The sequence below is a fragment of the Gopherus flavomarginatus genome, chromosome 1 (genome assembly GCF_025201925.1).
Source record: "Gopherus flavomarginatus isolate rGopFla2 chromosome 1, rGopFla2.mat.asm, whole genome shotgun sequence".
NCBI lineage: Eukaryota > Metazoa > Chordata > Testudines > Testudinidae > Gopherus > Gopherus flavomarginatus.
The window spans coordinates 309,658,951-309,682,853 of NC_066617.1; the positions used below are offsets into that span (position 1 = coordinate 309,658,951).

The following is a 23,903-nucleotide window of genomic DNA, read 5'->3' on the forward strand; positions in this document are numbered from 1 at the left end:
TCTCTAACATATCTGAAGACTTATCAGATCCCCTCCTGCCCAGCCTTCTCTTCAAGACAAACACACCCAGTTTCTTTAACATTTCCTTATAGGTCATGTTTCCTAAACCTTTTGATCATCTTTCACAAAAATGTGGTTGCTCAGAATGATTTTTAGTAGCCAAAATCAGTCATTTACAAAATGTTTTGTTACGTTCCTTCCTCGAGCACAAGATGATATGATCTGCCATTTAAAAATTACAACCCACACACCCCGAGTTTAATTTATTGACCATCCACCCTGAAACTTGAAAAAGTGATCTCCCACTTCAGTTTCATTGTAAACACCAGTAATTAGGAAACCACATGATGTACTTCAGGAAGAAGATGTAAGTAGTTTCATGCCCTCTTCTGAAAGTCCAGTCTGGGGTGCAACCAGCTGAGTGGAGCCAGAAGAATTTAAAAAACAGCAGGTCGGACGTGCCGGTCAATCATTTCCCCCACCCCCTTATTGTTAGAGTTCACCTGAAAAAAAAGAGTCCATTTTTAAATTCCAGCCTAATGCTGCACTTACTTTTGTATTTGTGTCTACTTTTGGGGTTATAATTTTCATGTTACAGTTTTCAGTGCTCTCAGCCAAGTCACTCACTGTGCTTCCTTCAAGTTGTTCTTCCATTGCCTAAATAACTATTCAAAATATGTAAGTGATAATGTTTTACAGGGTTTTCTGCACCAGTCAGAAGAAATTTCATGAAGGAGAAAGCTACGTATTTATGTTTTAGGAACTTTGCCATAATCAAGTTCATTAAAATCCCACTAAGCGTAGCTATTATTGCTAACATTTTAACCTACAGTAAATCTCTAAAAACCAGAGCAAAAAATAAATCACAACATTTTTCATTTATTTTATTTAATCCACCAAATTAGCTCACTTCTATTTCCTTACCCAGTTTCTGTGGTTTCATGTTAATTGGTCCTGGCCGGTGCTGTTCCTTCCACCTCTCCAAGTTCTCCAGTTCTTTGTTGGCAACTAAATCAAAAAGAAAACAAACAGTCAGCATATAGAAATAAGAGCCACTGCTGTAAGGAACTTATAATATTGTTAAATTACATCACATTAAAAACTATGCCCACTCATGGGCAGGTCTACTCTATTCTCCACAGACATAGTTCAATCCACACTAATGGCTAGTCCATATGAAAGATTAATGAATCTATGGTGCTGGCTACCACTCAGGGGACTGCTTTAATCTCTGAAAGCCTCGAGTTCAAATCCTATTATTGTTGTCTTAAACAGGGCTGGCTACTATAGATATATAGACAATAGTCATGGTCGTTCCCAGCCAGTAGCTCTCCTCGATAATACCAGCAAGTTACCTATTTAAAATTAGGTAAATAAATGCACAGAACTCCCAGGACACATGCCATCCGTCACTGCTCACTCATGCTGCTTTTTGTTGTTTCCCTTCTCTGGATTCATCTGTTCTCTACTGATATTATAGGCTGTGGGACTATCAAGAAAGTTCATCTCTTCACTGCAGCCATTTTTGTCCATGGAAACTAACTGCACCACCCTCCCATAAGTTCCCCAGCCCAGCAGAACTTCCTATGAGGTGCAGAGTTATGGCACCCTGGCAGAGCAGGGCAGAAGCAGGCTGGAGAAGATGGGGTGGGGATTGTGGCAGTTCTGCATCTTGGTAATTCCCCTCTGCATGGGGACTATGGCAACAGGGGACACAATCTAGGGTGGCACTTGGGTTGTTCTAACCTGCTCCAGGGGCCAGTTTGATCCTTGCCAGACTTAGCAAAGGGAAAATAAAACTTCTCCTCTCAAACAGCCTATACAGTGGGGTAAAATGTGTTCTGGTTACTGTAGGTTCAGACATACCTTCTTTCCGAGTGAAAACAAGGCCTCAGTCACCATGCCACTCTGCACTAGTGCTGGGAAGAATTCCCCTGCCTGTCATTTTACTTGTCTGTAAAACATCTTGGCCCCAATCCAGAAAGATGCTTTCAGAACTTTTTGAGTGCAATGGGACCATGCACATGCTTAAGTTTTCTGCTGGACTGGGGCCCTAGCGTTTTGTTGCCATAACACAAACATAACTGCCACCATGACAGCAACACTGTCTGCCTGAATTGTTTCCCTCCTGGGCCAATGGTGGTGGTTTGGTGCAATGGAACAGATACCAGAGTTCACGTTCTTTCCAGAGGAGAACGCCACAACCCCATGCCAGCTTACTCAGGGAGTGAGGCGAAGTAAGCTCTGGATCAACCACGGAGTCTTAAATTTAAGAAATTAAAATTAACCATACTCTCCAAAGGGTTTCAAACCACACAGTGCTCACTCACTGTTCCTACCCGGTCATGGTAGTTCTCTGACACTATGAAAGATATTGGTGAAGAATTACATTGCAGAGTTACTCCGAAATATAAGAACAAAAATTATGAAAAAAATCTTCCAGTTCCTGTCAGATAAAACTCCTTAATTTACTCCTAATTTTTTCTGTCCAGAATGTGTATGCATTATTTACTAGCAGTGGCTAAACAAAAATCTTTAAGCCAAACAATAAGAACTTTTACAATGAAAGAATACTTTAGATTGCCATATAAAAGAATGTTTACTGTATGCACACTGTATACATTGTCAGCATTCATAAAATTGTATGTAAGTCACTTGTGTCTCTGAGCTTGTTACCAAGGAATTTATGTACACAGTTCTTGTGATTCCTGGATTTTGTGGTGTTTTCTTTTTTTATGTATATGATGTATGATTTTATTTTATACTCCAAGTTTTCAGTAAAATGGGCTACTGCAATTCTTAAGGGTTTGCTGCATTTCACTGAGTCCCTCGACATGGATGGAAAGTTTAGATATTAGACCTGGTTTGGGGAGGTAGCAAATATCTACTAGAACTCATTGAGCTTCAATGGGTTTAGTATCGGTTAGTAAATATTAAACCTTTTAGTTCTTTCTTTCTGTATATTTGAGTCATTTATATATTAACTAGTCTTAGACTCTATATTCAACAAAGAGTATGTCTGAATTCTAAGGCCCAGAACACTGGTCCTTCACCGATAAGGAACCTATTCAAGAATTGTGTGGGTTAGGCTGTATTTAATAATTTGTAGTGCTTTCACGTTTATATCAAACTCCAGATATTCTTGGAAACCACCTCCTTAACAGGCACATATTTATATACATATGCACATATAAACTTGGGAAACTAGTGAGGGATTTTACTGCAGAGGTTTTCTGTTGAGGAATCAACAGGGAAGAATGATTGTGGGGTCAGAAGGACTCACTGAAAGACATTATCTTGAATAATTGTTGGTCCTTTCAGCTGTAAATAATCATGCCTTCGCACTTAAGTCAGGTAAACTGAGAACGCATAGAAGTGACATCAGAACATCTGTTTATTTTGGCAAAAAGGGTTTCTTTGCTTAAAACCCTATATGACGACACTGGTAAGGGAATATAATTGGGGAATGAGAACTGCACCTCCCTCTAGATACAGTAAAGGAGAGACACAGAGCCAGTTCTTGGTCAGACAACATAGGTGTGGTAATGTATCTATTTCTTTCTGCATAATGCTGTACTAATCTCCGATTAATAAATCTTTGATTAAACAATTCAGTTCAACCGGTTATTCGACAATCTCAACTCTTTAACTCAGACATGTAACCATAGGAGATGTAGATATTCAGTGCTGCTCAAAAAAAAAAAAAAAAACAAACAAAAAAAAACAAACCAAGTCATTGGAGTAAGGTGCCTTACATTATGCAGTTGTACTTAGAGAATTTGTTAAGCACATTCTAGAAATGGACATTTTCTCTCTGAAAACAGTACACATGAACAATTTAACCATATGAGCATGCAATAGGTACACTATGCCTACACTGGCATTACAGAAACATTAACTTGACAATGGATAGCTAAACAAGACTCCAAATTTGATCTTCAAACCTAAACTTGACGTCCGGCTGGTGGGGGAGAGGAGTGGAGAGAAAAGAGGAGAAGGGTTATTAGCTTTAGGAGGGGCATCAAATTAACTCTGAATGTGTCTTGTAGAACTTAAATTGAACAGCTATGACACCACCTTTCTAATGGGAACATTTTTACAGATATCACATCTTTCTATGGTTGAACTATTCTTTTCCTAATTTGGCTTTTCTACCCATGCAAAATATTTTACAACATATACAAGAAAAGTCTGCATGGTGATAGAGTTTGCCTTTACTAGGTGATCACAATCAGTGCTTAATTTGTGCTGGGGCTTGCCAGGCCTGAGCCCCAGCACCTCTAGGCTTGCCACGTCAGTTATGAAAGTAAGAAAAACTGCTTGAGTCCCATCACCTCTCATTACGAATTAAGCACTGATCACAATGATCCCTTCTGGCCATGGATTCTACATTGTGGTAACTTTAATATTATCACAGCTGCACACATAAAACCCATGGAAGGGCTGAGACAAAAGCTGCATTTTGTAAAAACAAAAACAAATTCATCTAGAGTGTGGTAGATAATGCACTTACTTTTCTGTATCTGGTTCCTTCTGGTTTCATTTGGAGGTATCAAGACATATGCACCTGTACTGGAATGGAAAGAAAGTTGTGAATTACTGTCACATGAGCCTATGGATTCATTACTATCCTCTATTTCAATATGGACCTTTAGAATTTCTGTAAGAATAGCTACAAGGTTTAGAACAATCCGGATGTATGAGTTCTGCAGTAGGTATATACATAGGGATGTTTTCCAATCACAAGCCATGCTGTACGTCATATGTGCTAAGAATAAGATTTTCAGAAATATTCAGCATTGGCTTAACTCTGTTGATGAAAGTCCCACCCTCACTGCTAATGTCATATCTCCTTCATTTCAAGACAGACTGTATTTCCATAGATTTGCTACAAAACATTCCACAGTACATCCTGTCCATGAACATCAGACGAATGTGGTCTAACAGCGAAGGCATGGGCATTAGCAGTTCTTGGTTCTATTCTTCTTCCAACTCCATTCTAGGAGGTGCCTATTGCTCTCAAGCACCTACTGATGTCCATCTTTGGACCGTGCCTTAGTTTCTTCATCTATAGAATGCGAATAGTACATCACTGTGGTGTCATGAAGCTTAATGTTTATGAAGGACTTTAAATTTTCTTGGCGCAATTAATAATTTTCAGTAGTGCCTGAAAGCCTCCTCCCCATGCCGCCATCCTGCAATCCAGAATGGTTTCCAGTTGTCCTAGGGGATTAAAGAGAGACATTAAAAGAATGGGTCAAGGACAGAGGAGCACTGTGGGCAAGAAGAACAAGGATGGTAGTGGGAGACCTATGAAGGAGAGAGGCAGAAGGTGCTTAGGGAAAGCAACTGAAAAGGGGACAGGAAAATAAATTATTATTATATATCAAAGAGCTCCAATTGCAAAAAGCAGTCTGCCGCCATATCACTGGGATCCAGGGATGGGAAGGAAAGTATTTATATCTGTTTAATTACTGATTTCTCTTTGAAGGCGTATTCTAGAAGATGGATTAATTTAAAAAATTAAACTAGTAAAGATGGAGCTGCTAGCATTAATGGAACCAGTTAATACAATCCTTTCTTATCTTCTTATTGTGATAGCCACTGAACATTTTCCATGCAGTCAAATATCCTTAACTGGAGTGCTGCAAACACAGTGGAAGCAGTATGTACTGCACCATCACAATTTTGGCTAACATGATGTGCTATGAGGTTGTGCAGATGAAAATTTACACTACAAGGGTTCAAAAAAAGAACTAGATAAGTTCATGGAGAATAGGTCCATCAATGGTGTGATGAAGTGGGACTGTTCTTAAGGTTTCCTCTGAATACTGTGTGGGTACCTCAGTTTCCCTTATGCATTTCTTAAGTCTCTAAGGGGTGAGATTGTTGCAGAGCAAAGGGCCAGTGTGCATAAATGGCCGGCACTCTGTCTCCTGGCTACTAATGGCCGGGGCTCTCCCCCCCTCTACAAGGGGATAGCTAAAGGTGTTGGAGAACAAAGATCTGGTGACCTCCTGGCCTGGGAAAGAGGAAAAGGCCAGAAAGGAGGGGCTGGAGAGTTTCAGTCTTGGGCTGTCTGGGGAATCATAGAGAACCCCAAGGTTGGGAGCTAAATTCCCTACTACCCAGAAGGACCTGACTAAGGGGGTCCTGTTTACGCCTACAAGCTCTGGTGTAGGCTGTGTTCCTGTCATGTAATAAACCTTCTGTTCTATTGCCTGGCTGAGAGTCACGGTGAATTGCAGGAAGCCAGGGGTGCAAGGCCTGGTCTCCCCCAAAACTCCATGACAAATGGCTATTAGACAGGATGGGCAGGGACAGTGTTCGTAGCCTCTGTTTGCCAAAAACTGGGAATAGGCAACAGGGGATGGATCATTTGCTGATCTCCTGTTCTGTTCATTCCCTCTGGGGCACCTGGCATTGGATATTGTCAGAAGACAGGATACTGGGCTAGAGGGACCTTTGGTCTGACCCAGTATGGCCGTTCTTATGTTCAAGTATTGCAGACAAGTTAATGACCAATTTAAGGCAAGTTAGCAAAGCTTATCCTTATTTAACACAACTTGTTATTCTTGATCATATTACTGTATGCTTCTCCAAGCATTCCTTTATTTGGCTGTATTTAAAAATGTTTAGACTTTCCCTCACAACTAAGCTTGAATGTTATATGCTCTACTCTTTGAAGGTTTTGTTAGGTTTGTTTTTATGTTTGTTTTTTTTTACTAGCCAGATCTCAGACTATATCTTCTCTTGATATGTTATACACAAGTTTGTCAACTTCAGTCCTATTCTTGTTTTCTGTATGGTCTCTCCAAACTTAGTCAAAGAAAATTATGTATAGTCTCCTTTTTCAGAATGACTTCAGGGACTATGGTGATGATCCCTATAAAAGGCTGTGGATACAGATAGAGATAGGAATTAGCCTTTAAATTTACTCTCATATGATAAGGCTCTGAAATTTCACAGTATTATGGTTCCTCTCCTTTAGATCCCCAGTTTTTGTTTAAAAACAAAAAAACACAACACTATATTAAAAAATAATCTATGAAAAGAACCGTCATCAAATCCAAAACATAATCTCCATAAAGATGATCGTTTCCTTAGTCTGACATTCCTATTAGCTCAAATGTATGTATCAGCAACAAATGCATCAATGCAAGGTACAAGATATAAACAGCACCGTAAAAAGCTGTGCAGTTAAAAGGAGACTGTTAAAAGCTGAATGGGTTTTCATATTATTGAAGTTGATTTGGAAACCAGATGAAACCTTCAAAATAAGTAGGAGAGAGGCAGATGCAGAGCAGAAAGGAACAAAACCAGCTTTGGCTTCCTTCAAGTCTATCATATAGTGCAGGGATCAGCAACCTTTGGTATGCGGCCTGTTAGGGAAGCCCGCTGGCAGACCAAGCAGTTTGTTTACCTGCAGCGTCCGCAGGTTCAGCCGATTGCGGCTCTGTCATAACATTTCTTCCCAGATCTGGACCTTAGCGTCCAAAATATGGGTGTTAGCATGAAAACCTCCAAGCTTAGTTACCAGCTTGGACCTGGTAATTGCTGCCACCAGCCAGGAATTATACAGTGCCTAGCTCACTGTGGTCTCCCCAAAACCTTCCCTGGGGGACCCCAAGACTCAGATTCCTTGAGTCTCACAATAAAGGGGAATAAACCATTTCCCTTCCCCCTCCTCCCCTCCAGGTGTTCCCTCCCTGGGTTCCTGGAGAGATATACAGAAGCAAGCTCCGTGAATCTAAACAAAAGGATTCCACCCTCCCTGCTTCAAGTCCTTGAAACACAAGCACCGAGAGATCTAACCTCTCTCCCCCCTCACCCAGAGGGTATGCAAAGTCAGGCTTAGTAAATCTAAGGCTTAGTAAATCTAACACAAAGAGATTTTTCCCCGACTTCTTCCTCCCACCAATCCCCTGGTGAGCTGCAGACTCAATTCCCTGGAGTCCCCACTAAAGAAAAACTCCAACAGGTCTTAAAAAGAAAGCTTTATATAAAAAGAATGAAAAAGGACATTACAAATAGTCTCTGTATTAAGGTGACAATATACAGGGTCAACTGCTTAAAAGAAAAAATGAACAAACAGCCTTATCCAAAAAGAATGCAATCCAGAAACTACACACATGTAAATACAAAAAAAACAATATAAACCTATTGTCTTACTATCCTTGTACTTACAACCTGGAAACAGAAAATTAGAAAGCCTGGAGATTCCTGTGGTCACTCTCAGAACCGAGAGGGCACAGACCCAAGACAAAGAACAACAAACTCACACCCAAAACTTCCCTCCACCCAGATTTGAAAAAGTCTTGTTTCCTGATTGGTCCTCTGGTCAGGTGTTTCAGGTTACTGTTAATGTTCTTTTACCTGTAAAGGAGTAACAACCCTTAGCTATCTGTTTATGACAGGCTTCCACTGACTGCGGTTCACTGTTCCAGGCCAATGGGGGCTGCGGGAAGAGGCGCGTGCCAAGGGATGTGTTGGCCGCCACTTCCCACAGCCCCCATTGGCCGGGAGTTGGGGACCGCAGCCAGTGGGAGCTGTGATCAGCCAAACCTCTGAACGCTGCAGGTAAACAAACCGCCCTGGCCTGCCAGCGGATTTCCCTGATGGGCCACATGCCAAAGGTTGCTGATCCCTGATATAGTGCTTTGGTTATTTTAACTATCAGTTCAAAATAGGGGGAGATAAACATCTTTTTGATCTCCCTTTAGTAAAGTCCCTACGCATGTACCTACCCCACGTATGTAGGTTGCATTAGAAGCGTAGGGTTGGGAGGTCACTGATAAGGAAATTCCAGTTGTGCACCATTAGGAGTTGGTAAATGACTTGGTAACATTAGAGAAGACACAGCTGAACAGTCACAGGGTGGCTTTGGACATCCAAGGCTTCCTGGAAATCTGTCAGTGTGGAAACTCAGGACCAAAGTCTAAGTCCCCAGTCCTGCAGTTGCCCTGGGTGTTCTTTAATGAGGTTCTGTACAGGCACTGCAGTCAACACACAGACTGTCAATTGCAGGATCAGGGCTTAAATTCATACTCTGATTTATTTTGCTTTTTCCTTGAGACCTTTACATTAACTGTTGCTTTTTCCTTTTATGAAAGGAATTTTTACTCTGTATTTTAGCGAGTTTGCAATACCACGTCAGACATATCCTCTCACAGACGCTCTGATCCTGCAAAGCATACAGGATCCTAGTTACAAGTGGGCAATTTAACATTCTAGTCACTTTTCTGTTTAAGCAGAATCTGAGCTACTACAGTAACTGTATTTGGAAATGAGTTATCCTAATTGCCTTGCTGGAAGTTAATGAAATGTTCTAATTTTGAAGATTATTTCAAATGATCAATACTGCACACAATGTGAAGTACAAGGACTATGAAAAAATGGCATGAAACAAAAAGGAAATATAATGTTTTCTACTACTCAGGCTCCAAAACAATGATTTTTTAAAAAAAAATCATTTTGTGCTTAATGAAGAAATCTATTGTTTTATTTTTTTAAAAACACTTTTCCTTGTAATGTCTCTAGAGTTATAGAGGATGTGTTTCTCCCCCACCTCCCTTGACAGAGATCCAATTAGTGTGCTCAGAAAATCCTTGATGGATTTTCTGAGATTTTCCTCACAGAAACAGAGAAAATACATTTTGGCTGACTACCACTTTCGCGCAAACATTGACTTCTTTGATATTGGTTTGAGCACGGTGCCTGATACCGCAGTGCCCTTTCTTTTTAAAAAGAAAATTGTTATGAGTTTGTGAAGACAAATTCCACATATTCTATGGGGGAAAGGAGTATTTGATTGTGTGGGTGGGAGTAGGGACATTATTTCAAATAGAGAAGATATGAAGTAAAGGAAAAAAACAGCGAAGTATACATACTCTTATGTATTTATCTTCTTCATCAGGACTATTGCATGAGTTTGTACTTAAAATGCTTGCAGGACCTGGACCTTCATAACCTTTACTCCACTTCCTTGTGCATAGTTTTTGTTTACTTTATTATACAACATAAGGCTGTTTTGGTTGCACATGTCCTATTTTGCCAGATGCCCATTGATAATTTTGCATATTACTTTTGCCGTTTGGCTGGGAAATTCTCACATTACCTGGCAAGAGGCAATGTGAGCAGCAGCATGAGCACTCTCCTGTCACTATCCCTGCAGAGCCATGCTAATGAAATTGGAACTGTTACATTTGCAAATGTTATTAGTTATTTCCAGTTCTACAGCATATGCACCAATACAAATGGCTGCAAGCTAATTATTCCATTCTCCATGGCCCTAGATGACCTCATCTGATGTTCAGTTTGCAGTAAGAGATGGAAACATGAGAGTCAAAAAGGGAGAGCATCACAAAGGATGAAATAAGAAAAATAAGAGATTTGGGCAGGTTCAGTCTAGACAAAAGAGAGGCTTGGAGAGACTGTCAACAGCTATGGAAAAGGAATGCTATAAAGAGGACAAGAATCATTTATTCTGATTAGTCAATGGAAAGAAGCAGAGAAAGTTTACACACAATATTGCATTAAGGTACACAAAGGCTAGTTGACTTAAAGGAGCAAATGGTCAAGGAGAGTTGTATCATCACCTTCAAGAATACTCACAGATAGACTTAGCATTCAATTGTCAGGCACTGTTTAAGAATATTCCATTTCCTAAGGCACATATACATGGCTACTGAACCATGTGTTGGTGGGCACCAGCCACACATGAAGCTGTCACCAACCTGCCAAATCAGACATTTTCCCAAAGTGGGTCCATGCTAGTGGGGAACAACTGCCCGGTAGCTGTCTGTTTCCCATTAAATGGAGCAAGCTGTAATGGATAACTGGAAATAACAGTGCTAGGTCCCAATCCTTACAAACAGATCTGTGTACAAAGACACGCTGATGTTAACAGGGCTCTGTGTGGGCGCAAGTGTCCAGCAGTATGGATCCATTTACAGGTTTGGATCTCATTAAATTCTCCCCGAATCATTGGACAAGTCCTATAGTCTTAATTTATTTCAATGGGAGTTTTCACAAAGAAGGATGTTTGCTGAGGCACTGGATTTCCCAGCCCCAAAATAAAAGGCAGCCAGCCAGTCGGCCACTGTCTCTCTTCTCCAGAAACCCCTTTATGGGAACATCGAGAGCAGGGATGGCCAAACTGTGGCTTGTGAGCCACAGACTGCTCTTTTACAGTAAAAGTGTGGCTTGTGGACCCCCCCCTCCCATTTTCCACCTACCACACTATGGGGGAGCTTGAGGCTTCTGTCCTGCAGTGGGATAGTAGGGTTAGGGGCTTCTGCCCAATGAGGGGACAGGGGTCTGGCAGCTTTAGCCCCACCAGAGAGGCCTGCCGGGGCTCAGGACTCCAGCCCCACAAAGATATTGCCTGGAGCTCAGGGCTTCAGTCTCGCTTTTACTGAAGCCCTGAGCCTCAGCAGATGCCTCCCAGGGGGCTGAAGCCCTTAGCCCAGGGGTTGGCAACCTCTGGCACCCTGGCGGGCTGGGCCGGGCCAGTTTGTTTATCTGCCGTGTCGACAGGTTTAGTCAATCATGGCTCCCACTGGCTGTGGTTCACCATCCCAAGCCAGTGGGGGCGGCGGGAAGTCGCAGCCAACACATCTCTCACCCGCGCCACTTCCCTCAGCCCCCATTGGCCTGGGATGGCAAACCGCGGCCAGTGGGAGCAGCAATCGGCTGAACCTACCAACGCGGCAGGTAAACAAACTGGCCTGGCCTGCCAGGGTGCTTACCTTGGTGAGCCATGTGCCAGAAGTTGCCAACCCCTGCAGTAGGGCGTCTTGCCTGAGTGAGGCCCAAGAAAGAGATACAGGATTCAGCCCTGAGTGGAGAAGCCCTTTACACAGGGAAAGAGATCAGAAGGAGAGGAAAGGAGAAAAAAACATGAGGGGCCGCAACAAGAGTTGTGGTCTTAACATTAGCACTGAATATACTTTTCTGCTGTATAATTCTCTGTGACTCAGCTATGTTCACACTGTACAACCAGAAAAATTAGGTCATCTAAAATACACTTACTGGAAGGTTGCAACTTAACACACAAGAACCAAAGGGAGAGGAACGAATGAGCTAGCAAGCTGGACCATAAGGCAGAGATGCACAACTCACCAATCTTGCTTTTGGCTGACTCTTTGCACCTTGATTGCAGAAAGACCAAGATTGCATGCTTCCCTACAGAAACCCTTAGCCTGCAAGCAGGGCCAGGAAAAAACCTGAGAATCTAAAGTGATAGCTTCTAATTTTAAGACATTTTTCAATACACCACAGTCAAAGTTTAGAGGTGAGCTACCAAATTTGGAGATTATGGTCCAAGCCATAAACCTGGGATCCTGAATTGAACTTTTGGGAGTGGCAGGGGGGAATTTAGATCCCAGGATTTAGTTCAGGACCATCTCTGGACAAACTGTGTGTGTGGTAGTTCACTAGACTATCACATAGTTTAAGATTGGGGGAGAGTTACCTTAAAACGAAATCATGGTGAACTGTCGTCTGCTGTTCAGTATATTTCATCTGAATGCCAACAGCGAAAGGAAATATTTATCTCCATGCTTCCTTGGGAAAATTGATACAGGGGGATGAACTAGAGGACTCACTAACCAATAAAAGCAGCAACGAGTCCTGTGGCACCTTATAGACAAACAGACGTTTTGGAGCATGCGCTTTCATGGGTGAATACCCACTTCGTCAGATGCATGTAGTAGAAATTTCCAGGGGCAGGTATATATATGCAGGCAAGCTAGAGATAACGAGGTAGTTCAATCAGGGAGGATGAGGCCCTATTCTAGCAGTTGAGGTGTGAAAACCAAGGGAGGAGAAACTGGTTCTGTAATTGGCAAGCCATTCAGAGTCTTTGTTTAATCCTGAGCTGATGGTGTCAAATTTGCAGATGAACTGAAGCTCAGCAGTTTCTCTTTGAAGTCTGGTCCTGAAGTTTTTTTGCTGCAGGATGATCACCTTAAGGTCTACTATAGTGTGGCCACGGAGGTTGAAGTGTTCTCTTAAAGCTTTTTGTATATTGCCATTCCTAATATCTGATTTGTGTCCGTTTATCCTTTTCCGTAGCGACTGTCCAGTTTGGCCGATGTACATAGCAGAGGGGCATTGCTGGCATATGATGGCGTATATTACATTGGTGGACGTGCAGGTGAATGAACCGGTGATGGTGTGGCTGATCTGGTTAGGCCCTGTGATGGTGTCGCTGGTGTAGATATGTGGGCAGAGTTGGCATCGAGGTTTGTTGCATGGATTGGTTCCTGAGCTAGAGTTACTATGGTGTGGTGTGCAGTTGCTGGTGAGAATATGTTTCAGGTTGGCAGGTTGTCTGTGGGCGAGGACTGGCCTGCCACCCAAGGCCTGTGAAAGTGTGGGATCATTGTCCAGGATGGGTTGTAGGTCCCTGATGATGAGTTGGAGAGGTTTTAGCTGGGGACTGTATGTGATGGCCAGTGGAGTCCTGTTGGTTTCTTTCTTGGGTTTGTCTTGCAGTAGGAGGCTTCTGGGTACACGTCTGGCTCTGTTGATCTGTTTCCTTATTTCCTCATGCGGGTATTGTAGTTTTGAGAATGCTTGGTGGAGATTTTGTAGGTGTTGGTCTCTGTCTGAGGGGTTAGAGCAGATGCGGTTGTACCTCAGTGCTTGGCTGTAGACAATGGGTTGTGTGATGTAGATTCATAGATTCTAGGGTCCGAAGGGACCCATGTGATCATCTAGTCCGACCCCCTGCACAAAGCAGGCCACAGAACCCTACCCATCCAGTTCTATAACAAACCCCTAACCTATGCTTGAGTTATTGAAGTCTTCAAATTGTGGTTTGAAGACCTCAAGCTGCAGAGAATCCTCCAGCAAGTGACCTATGCCCCACGCTGCAGGGGAAGGCGAAAAACCTCCAGGGCCTCTGCCAATCTGCCCCGGAGGAAAAATTCCTTCCCGACCCCAAATATGGTGATCAGCTAAACCCTGAGCATGTGGGCAAGACTCACCAGCCAGCACTCAGAAAAGAATTCTCTGCAGTATCTCAGATCCCATCCCATCCAACATCCCATCACCAACCACTGGGCATACTTATCTGGTGATAATCAAAGATCAATTGCCAAAATTTGGCTCTCCCATCATACCATCCCTTCCATAAACTTATCAAGCTTAATCTTAAAGCCAGATATGTCTTTTGCCCCCACTACTCCCCTTGGAAGGCTGTTCCAGAACTTCACTCCTCTCATGGTTAGAAACCTTCGTCTAATTTCAAGTCTAAACTTCCTAGTGCCCAGTTTATACCCATTCGTTCTTGTATCTACATTGGTACTAAGCTTAAATAATTCCTCTCCCTCCTTAATATTAATCCCTCTGATATATTTATTAAGAGAAAGCATATCCCCCCTCAGCCTTCTTTTGGCTAGACTAAACAAGCCAAGCTCTTTGAGTCTCCTTTCATATGACAGGTTTTCCATTCCTCGGATCATCCTAGTAGCCCGTCTCTGAACCTGTTCCAGTTTGAATTCATCCTTCTTAAACATGGGAGACCAGAACTGCACACAGTATTCCAGATGAGGTCTCACCAGTGCCTTGTGTAACGGTACTAACACTTCCTTATCTTTGCTGGAAATACCTCACCTGATGCATCCTAAAACCACATTAGCTTTTTTAACGGCCATATCACATTGGCGGCTCATAGTCATCCTGTGATCTACCAATACCCCAAGGTCCTTCTCCTCTTCTGTTGCTTCCAACTGATGCGTCCCCAATCTATAGCTAAAGTTCTTATTATTAATCCCTAAATGCATGTCCTTGCACTTTTCACTATTAAATTTCATCCTATTACTATTACTCGAGTTTACAAGGTCGTCCAGATCTTCCTGTATGATATCCCGGTCCTTCTCTGTGTTAGCAATACCCCCCAGCTTTGTGTCATCCGAGAACTTTATTAGCACATTCCCGCTTTTTGTGCCAAGGTCAGTAATAAAAAGATTAAATAAGATTGGTCCCAGAACCGATCCTTGAGGAACTCCACTAGTAACCTCCTTCCAGCCTGACAGTTCACCCTTCAGTACGACCCGTTGTAGTCTCCCCTTTAACCAGTTCCTTATCCACCTTTCAATTCCAATATTGATCCCCATCTTTTCCAATTTGACTAATAATTCTGCATATGGAACCGTTTCAAATGCCTTACTGAAATCGAGGTAAATTAGGTCTACCGCATTTCCTTTGTCTAAATAGTCTGTCACCTACTCAAAGAAGGAGATCAGGTTGGTTTGGCACGATCTACCTTTAGTGAAACCATGTTGTACTTTGTCCCAATTACCATTGACCTCAATGTCCTTAACTACTTTCTCCTTCAAAATTTTTTCCAAGACCTTACATCCTACAGATGTCAAACTAACAGGCCTATAGTTACACGGATCACTCTTTCTCCCTTTCTTAAAGATAGGAACTACATTAGCAATTCTCCAGTCGTACGGTACAACCCCTGAGCTTACCGATTCATTAAAAATTCTCGCTAACGGGCTTGCAATTTCATGCGCCAGTTCCTTTAATATTCTCTTGATGTGCCCAGGATGGAAGCTGGAGGCATGAAGGTAGGCATAGCAGTCAGTAGGTTTTCGGTATAGGGTGGTGGTAATGTGACCATCATTTATTTGCACCGTGGTGTCTAGGAAGTGGACCTCCCATGTAGATTGATCCAAGCTAAGGTTGATGGTGGGGTGAAAGCTGTTGAAATCGTGGTGGAATTTTTCCAGAGACTCCTTCCCATGGGTCCAGATGATGAAGATGTCATCAATGTAGTGTAGGTAGAGAAGGGGCGTGAGTGGACGAGAGCTGAGGAAGCGTTGTTCCAGGTCGGCCATAAAAATATTGGCATATTGTGGGGCCATGCGGGTGCCCATAGCTGTGCCACTGATCTGGAGATATATATTGTCATCAAATTTGAAATAGTTGTTTGTGAGGATAAAGGCATAGAGCTCAGCAGCCAGTTGTGCTGTAGCATCATCAGGGATACTGTTCCTGACAGCTTGCATTCCATCACTAACCAATAATGACTATGATTGTAGGTTTGCCACCTGGCCGGGTTTTACCTAGACAGTCTGATTTTTGGATTCTGTGTAGGGTGCCATAATTAAGGTTGTCTTGTTCCCGGTTTTTGACCAGACAGTCAAATCCAAAGGGGACCTGGCAACCTTAAATGGCACCTGAACTAAGAGTCCAGTTACCACAGGGCAGGAGGAGGCACTCAGTCATTAATCCACACCAGCCCCTCTTACCTACAGGCACGCTCCTTGGGAGAATCCAGCAAGCGACCATGGGAGTGGGGAGAGGAATAAGCAATGGGGGCAGGACCTTGGGGGGGGGCAGGATTTCAAGGATCCGGTTGCCAGCAATTAGAAAGGTGACAACCCTATATGAATGAGTGTGATCCTGAAAGGTGCAGTGATGGGAGATTTACTTGTGAATTGAGTACAGAATTAGGCCCTAAACAGCCTGTGTAATTCAGAGGATTCTGGAACTCACTGAAGAGCATTTGGCAGTTACAGAGGACAATGGTCTACAGGAATGTTTTGAAGAGCCTCTTACCTTCAGTTTAATGGACTCATTTTCAGGGCCTTTAAAATCTCAGATTAGACAAATGGAAAATAAAACTGCAGTCTTTGTGCAAGCAGCTTACTATTGGTAACAGATTGAAGAGTGTATGGATTTTTTTTTTAAATTGAGCATAAAGATTGGAAAAACTAGATTTTTTTTAAACTGTAAATGCTAAGTACAAGAATTCTGTAAACAAGTGTTCTACTGTTTCCTTTCTCTTTTCATTTTACATGGCAAGGGATGTTTGTTCCCATTTGTACAATGTCATAGCCTTGGATTTTATGATAGCAGGTTTGTTTTTTGAAGGTGGATTTATTGGAAACTATTTTACACAGTCAGATTTTAAATAATAATAAATAATAATAATAATAATAATATTAAAGAAGAGAGTCAAGGCTGGCTGCTGAACAAAAGAGCCCATCACAACCTTTTTCTCTTAGTCACTTGACTACACTGCAGCCCTCTCATTTTCTACCTTTTGCTGATTTTTTCAGGATAAGCTTTTGTTTCAGGTTTGTTCTGAAGAGATGCAATTTGGAAATCAACTTTTACAAGTAAATGTAACCTCACAGCATGTTACAGACTTGAAGTCAAGCTATCTGATAAGCACAAACTGACTGTAGCAAGTAGTAGGTGTTTTCAAGCTCTTGTTACCCTGTTGATTCATTGTTGCCTGGGCAAAACCCTATAGAATATCTTTGAAAGCTGAAATAGGGGCATTTCAGTTTCATTTCCAAATTGAATTTGAACAGACATTATTGCTGGCTAAGTTCCTGACAGGTGATTCCCTTCCATTGCCAGGCATCCTGATGGAATAGAAACAGATTGAAAGAGTTTGAGATTTTACTTTGGTCTGATTTTTCTTCAAAATTCCTTAGTAGCACATAGCTGGAAAGACAGAGGATTTCCCAAGCTTCCAGGTATAAGGAGTGTTACTGGCATGCAAAGAAAAAGAGGTGGCCAGAATGCCTCTGCACTCTAGCTATTCTCAGCTGCTGGAAAAATCTCCTGAGCTCATAGTTATCTGGGTGTTAATTAGAGTAGTCTTGGGGCTATTCTAATTTACGCTAGAGGCTGAATTGATCTCTGGCTGGCCCCAAATAGAGCAAGAAAAAAAAAGTGGCATAAACTGTCTTTGTTTTGCTTGTTTCTAATATTGGAAGAGGCAAGAAGTTAATCAGATTCATGACTGCACGATTATCTTCCAAAACAGAAGATAAGTTATGTGAAGTTATCCAGATCTAACTAGCCCATACATACCAAAAGTAGATCATTTTACAACTTGCTAGATGTTCAAGCATTCAACATTAGAGAATTAAAATAAATAAGAAAATAAAAAGTGAAACATCCTACTAAGTGTTTATGATCTTGTCACGTTAGCTCCACCCTTTTTTCCCCCCTTGAGTTTCAGTAAAGGAAAGGAAACTGAAACAGCTTCTAGTGGGCAGTACTAATTTAATTTAAATCAGCTACACTTTGAAAGAAATTAAAAACAGCAAGATCAACAGAATAGTTAACATTATCATTAACAGTGTTAGGTGTAGAAATAACTTGAAAACAAAAAATAATTAAATTTGGGTGAAAATAATGTAAGTGACTAATAGTTCTGGCCAGCTAAGCATACATATAGTAGGTGCATATGCATACACAGAGCATACAGCCTGCAGAATATCTAATTACAATCACTGGAAGTTAAAATTAGAGATGGCTGGAACCCAGATAAGTTTAAACTACAGTTCAGGGCTAAGACTTTGGCTTTACGTTTGTCATAGTTAAGCATTTTCAAACTGATGTTCAATTCCTGCCACCATGGGTTGCACCCACACTGCATAGGGAAATCAGCTCTAACTCAGAACCAAAGTTGATTTTTTGGATCTGGCAGTTTGTATCCATCTTTAGCAATTAAATTTAGGTGAAAAAGATTATCAGAATTGGCTTTGAAATTCAAGTTCAAGACCTTCTCTTGTTAAGAGTCCATACATGTATTGACAATGTACATAATACCATTTGCTTAGAAACTGATAGCAATAGAGATACACACTAAATTCTGTAAGCCCGCTGCACGTAATGCACACACAAAATGCTTATGTTTTTTACATGAACATATTAAGTACATGTGCATGGTTGCACAGCAATATTATCTCTGAATCATATCTCCAGAGTCCTCATAAGAGCTCCAGTTCTCATTTAGGCAACAATACAAGTGGTCAGATTCTCAGAAAACTTAAGGCCAAGCATTTTGAAAGTCTGACCCTAAGCTCTTTCAAAAAAATCTTCCTCTATACCCACATCCTTTATATAATTACATACACACAGTCAGTTGAAAAACTGGCACTTAATACAATATTATTGTGTAAATACACAAAAACTTTGCTACTTACTGCTGCTCCTGCTGCTGACAAGTTGGTTTTTGGCACCCCAACTCTTCTGCAGAAGTTGGGTCCCCTCTGGGATTTCCAGCTCCCTCTGTCAGCCCAGAGTTCTCCCGCTCCTGGTAACTCCTAGAATAGGAGATGGTGGAGGCAGCAGCCACCCTGCGCCTGCTGTCTTTTTCCCATCCTGTTGCCCTATACATAGTCTTGAAGTGTGTCCTGTCTTGTCACAGAAGGCTGTAAATTCAGCCCAGCCTAGGACTTTTGACAAGAAGCCAGGAAAGGAAAGAAAAAGCTGCTGAGTTACAGTCAGTTGGTTTCAATTTCTTATAAGACTGCCCAAACCAGCTCCTCCCTGCTCTGACACATGCAGGAACACTTTGCCTTCTTCATTCACCCAATCACCTCTACTCCACCTGCAGCTCAAACTGATCACTTGACTGACAAGGGCACAAAAGGTTACTCAGAATTGGAGTTCATGGACAGATAGAAAGCTTTTCTGCTCTTCATTCTAATAGCCCAGCCGGGTGATAGTTTGTGCAGCCTGAGCTCTCTTTGAATTAACATACCCTGAAATCTCTAAAAGTAGGGGTTGGGTAAAAGCTAGATCCATTTCAGTTGTGGGCCCCAGTGTTCCAAATTACACTACCTAACTGGAGAACAAGTCTTACTTTTCCTACTGCATCAAAAAAACCTGGCCCCTGACAAATTCTGGTGCAACAGTGTTGCAGTACTCCAGATCCAATACCTGGATCCTGATAGATTCATCTAGGGTGACCAGATGTCCCAGTTTTATAGGGACAATCCCGATTTTTGGAGTTTTTTCTTACATAGGCACCTACTACCCCCTACCCCCTGCTCACCCTAGATCCAGCAGCTGTTTGGCTCCAACCCTCCTAATATTACTACCTGAAGAGAGAGCAAATGCAGACACTCTTCTTAAACAAAACACAAAACAAAACCAATAAACTCTGGATCTTGATGCATCTAGCAGAACAGCACCCCAAATACTCAGAAATCTGCTGGATCCAGAACATTTTGGGAACCTGCTTCACAAGTTTCACTGCTTAAATAGAGAACGAGTTTAGCTGCTCCTATTCTAACCAGTGCCGGATTTACAACAGCGCCAGTGGCTCCATGGAGCAGGGCCCATGCTCAGAAGGGGACCCAGTCTGCTCTGCTTGCACTGTGCCCTGAGACTCCGCCAGACCCCCTCACACACACACACACACACCCCACACCACATCACACCACTTGCTCCTCTTGGCCTGCCCACCAGCCATCTGAGGGCTCCTCTCCAACCCCTGGCCTCACCTACCGGCTTCTTGCCAGCAAGTTAAAGTATGGATTCAATGAATGGACTGTAAGGTGGATGAAAGCCGGCTAGATCATCAGATTCAACATGTGATCAATGGCTCGATGTCTAGTTGACAGCTGGTATCAAGCGGAGTGCCTCAGGTGTCGGTCCTGGGCAGTGATCCCACTAATTTTTCCCACCCATGTGCGGAATTAATTTTATTATGTGCACCAATATGGAAGTGATATGAGTAGGGTTGGGATGCAGGGGGGGGCTGGGGGTGCAGGCTTTGGGGTGAGGCTCAGGATGAGGGGTTTGGGGTGTGGGAGGGGGCTCTGGGGCTACAGCGGGGAAAGAGCACTGCCCCCCAGCAACACCTGGGCTGTGAGGGAGAGGCGCCTCTCGCTGCTGCAGCAGCTCTGGAGGTTGGGACTGCAGAATAGGCGCCCCTTTCCATGGCCCCAGGAGGTCTGAGACAGGGCTGGGCCATGCTGCCTTGGCTATGTCTGGGGCCGGGCTGGGCCAGGCCGCCCCAGCCGCATCTGGGTCTGTGCCATCCAGGCTGGTCTGTGCCACTCCTGGGTTCAGGCCGCTCCTGGGTCCAGGCCATGGCTGGGACAGGGCCGGGACAGACCGCACAGGATGCATCTGGATCTCTGCTGCCCCGGCTGCACCTGGGTCTGGCATAGGCTGGGCTGTTCTGTCTGCACTTGGGTCTGGGCTGGCCAGGCCATTCCTGAGTCTGTTCCACCCCAATCTGCGCCTAGGTCCTGGCGAGGCTGCTCCTGGGTCAGGGCTGGTCCAAGCCACTCCTGGGTTCAGGCTGCTCCTGGGTCCAAGCCTTGGCTGGGGCAGGGCTGGGCTAGGCCGCTCTGGACACATCTGGGTCTCTGCCGCCCTGGCTGCACCTAGGTCTGGGATGGACTGAGCCGTTCTGTCTGTGCTTGGGTCTGGGCTGGCCAGGCCATTCCAAAAATGATTGGATGGGGCACAAGACTTATGAGGAGAGGCACCTAGGTCCGGGCCAGGCTGCTCCTGGGTCCGGGCTGCTCCTGGGTCCAGGCCATGGCTTGGGCAGGGCCGGGTGTCCTGGCCATGGCAGGTTGGGGGGGGGGAGGTGTCCTGCTTGCGGCAAGTTGGGAGCCTGGCTAGGTTGGGGTTGGGGGAGGGCGTCCCTCCCCTGGCTGGTCCCTGAGTGGGTTCCCTGAGCACCTGTGCGGCACTAAATAGGCTGCTGTGTGGCCGCACAGCTTACAGGGCACTTAAGGCCTGGGGCCAGTTTTGTTCAACATCTTCATTAATGATCTAGATGATGGGATGAATTGTACTCTCAGCAAGTTTGTGGATGACACTAAGCTGTGGGGAGAGGTAGATATGCTGAAGGGTAGGGATAGGATACAGAGGGACCTAGACAAATTAGAGGACTGGGCCAAAAGAAATCTGATGAGGCTCAATAAGGACAAGTGCAGAGTCCTGCACTTCGGATGGAAGAATCACGTGAACTGCTACAGGCTGGGGACCGACTGGCTAAGCAACAGTTCTCCAGAAAAGGATCTGGGGATTACAGTGGATGAGAAGCTGAATATGAGTCAAGAGTGAGCCCTTGTTGCCAAGAAGGCTAATGGCAAATTGGGCTGCTTTAGTAGGAGCACTGCCAGCTGATCCAGGGAAGTGATTGTTCCCCTCTATTCAACACTGGTGAAGCCATATCTGGAGTAGTGTGTCCAGTTTGGGGCCCCCCACTACAGAAAGGATGTGGACAAATTGAAGAGAGTCCAGTGGAGGGGAACAAAAATGATTGGATGGGGCACAAGACTTATGAGGAGAGGCTGAGGGAACTGGGGTTATTTAGTCTGCACAAGAGAAGAGGGAGAGTGGATTTGATAGCACCCTTCAACTACTTGAAGAGGGGTTCCAAAGAGGATGGAGTTTGGCTGTTCTCAGTGGTGGCAGATGACAGAACAAGGAGCAATGGTCTCAAGTTGCAGTGGGGGAGGTCTAGGTTGGATATTATGAAAAACTATTTCACTAGGAGGGTTGTGAAGCACTGGAATGGGTTACCTAGGGAGGTGGTGGAATCTCCATCCATAGAGGTTTTTATGCCCCGGCTTGACAAAGCCCTGGCTGGGATGATTTAGTTGGGGTTGGTCCTGCTTTGAGCAGGGGGTTGGAGTAGATGACTCCTGAGGTCTTTTCCAACCCTAATCTTCTATAATTCTCTCTGCCTCCTGGCTAGACCCCAGTGCACCTCTGGCTCTGGGCAGTCTCTACTTCCTACTACCTGAGCGGCCTCACCTGTCTCCCTGGAGCTAAGCCACCTGAGACTGGTGCAGAAGCCTGGCCAGTCTCAACCAGTTGATGGGGGGCAATGTGGAGGACTTGGCTGGGCCTCACCAGGCAAGTGGCTCCTGACAGTGGCTGGGGCAGGCCCTGGCCTGGCTGATTATGCCATTCCCAGGGGCTGGAGTTATTCTCTGTCCCAGGAGTAGCCCTGGCTGCACTGGCAGCTCAGCTCATCAGACACAGTTGCCTCCCAGCAGGTCCAATGAGTGTGGACAGGAGGCAGGGCCTGAGGGAATGGATCTCTGGGGGACCTGGGGTGCTGCTGGGCTGTGAGGAGGCAGGGAAAATCTGTGTGTTGGGGCACTAGGAAGTGTGTGGGGTGCTGGAAAAGTTGTGGTGGGGCTGTGGGCAGGGGGGCACTGGATAGGAGTGGTGGTGTGCAGGGCACTGTGCATTTGTGGCAGGGTTGGGGGGGGCACGAGGGGGCGCTGGGCATAGCAAGTTTGAGGAGGTTCTGTCCAGGGAATTGGAGGGCTGTTCTGGCATTGGGTGTAGGGGATGTGTGGCATGGCATGGCCTGTTCCGCAAGGGGAAGGGGCATGCTGGCAGCACAGGGCTGGGCGGGCCACTATGCATCTGGCAACTGCCGGTTTGTAAATAGTGCCCTCACAGTGGACTCAGCAGAGCGGGACTGCCCCTGTCATGCCATACCCCAGGCTGGCCCCCCGCACCATGCTCCATTGCCCTTATGGGGGCCCACAAATATGTTTGGCACCAGGCCCACAGAAGGTTAATCCAGCCCTGATTCTAACAAAAAAATCTGGATTCCAATACATCCCAGTGCAACAGAGCTGGAGAAACCTAGAGCCAACACCCAAATCCTGCCAGATTCCTGCAAGTTGGGAGCAGTCTCCCAAATGCCACTGGCTAAATAAAGAAAAAGATAGCTGCTCAGATTGCACCAAAGAAATCCGGATGCTAATTCATCAGTAAAACAGTGTCCAAAAAATCCAGTACTAACATGTAGATTCTCCTATATTCAGCCAGGCTTTGGTCCCAAGAGCCCATATTTTATTGCCTAAACAGAGAATACATTTAGCTGCTACTGCACCTTAAAAATCCAGACCCCAGTGTAATAGAACCACGAAAACTCAGATCCATCATTTGGATCCAGCTGGATCTTACCAGTTTTGAGCCACAAACACAGAAAATGTATAATAAAAATTGAGAGCCAGTGTTGCTTTTACTATACTGGAAAAAATATTAAATAAAAATCGACCACCATAATATCTGGTACAAAAAACCAAACAAACAAAACAAAACAGTCACAAGTCTAATTTAGAACCTTTATTCTGATAGATCCA

The 23,903-nt window shown here is 44.0% G+C and overlaps 1 protein-coding gene across 1 annotated transcript in view; it reads right to left on the reverse strand.

Moving 5' to 3' along the window:
- EPSTI1 (epithelial stromal interaction 1) overlaps positions 1 to 19,410 on the reverse strand; it is a 95,465-nt gene extending 76,055 nt beyond the window's left edge. Inside the window, exons 1-3 of the mRNA XM_050951016.1 lie at positions 18,969 to 19,410; positions 4,514 to 4,572; positions 925 to 1,008 (exon numbers count right to left, since the gene is read on the reverse strand). Coding sequence (XP_050806973.1) covers positions 925 to 1,008; positions 4,514 to 4,572; positions 18,969 to 19,162 — 337 coding nt within the window. The 5' untranslated portion in view covers positions 19,163 to 19,410. The remainder of the gene's footprint in view (positions 1 to 924; positions 1,009 to 4,513; positions 4,573 to 18,968) is intronic.
- Positions 19,411 to 23,903: the final 4,493 nt, after the last annotated feature.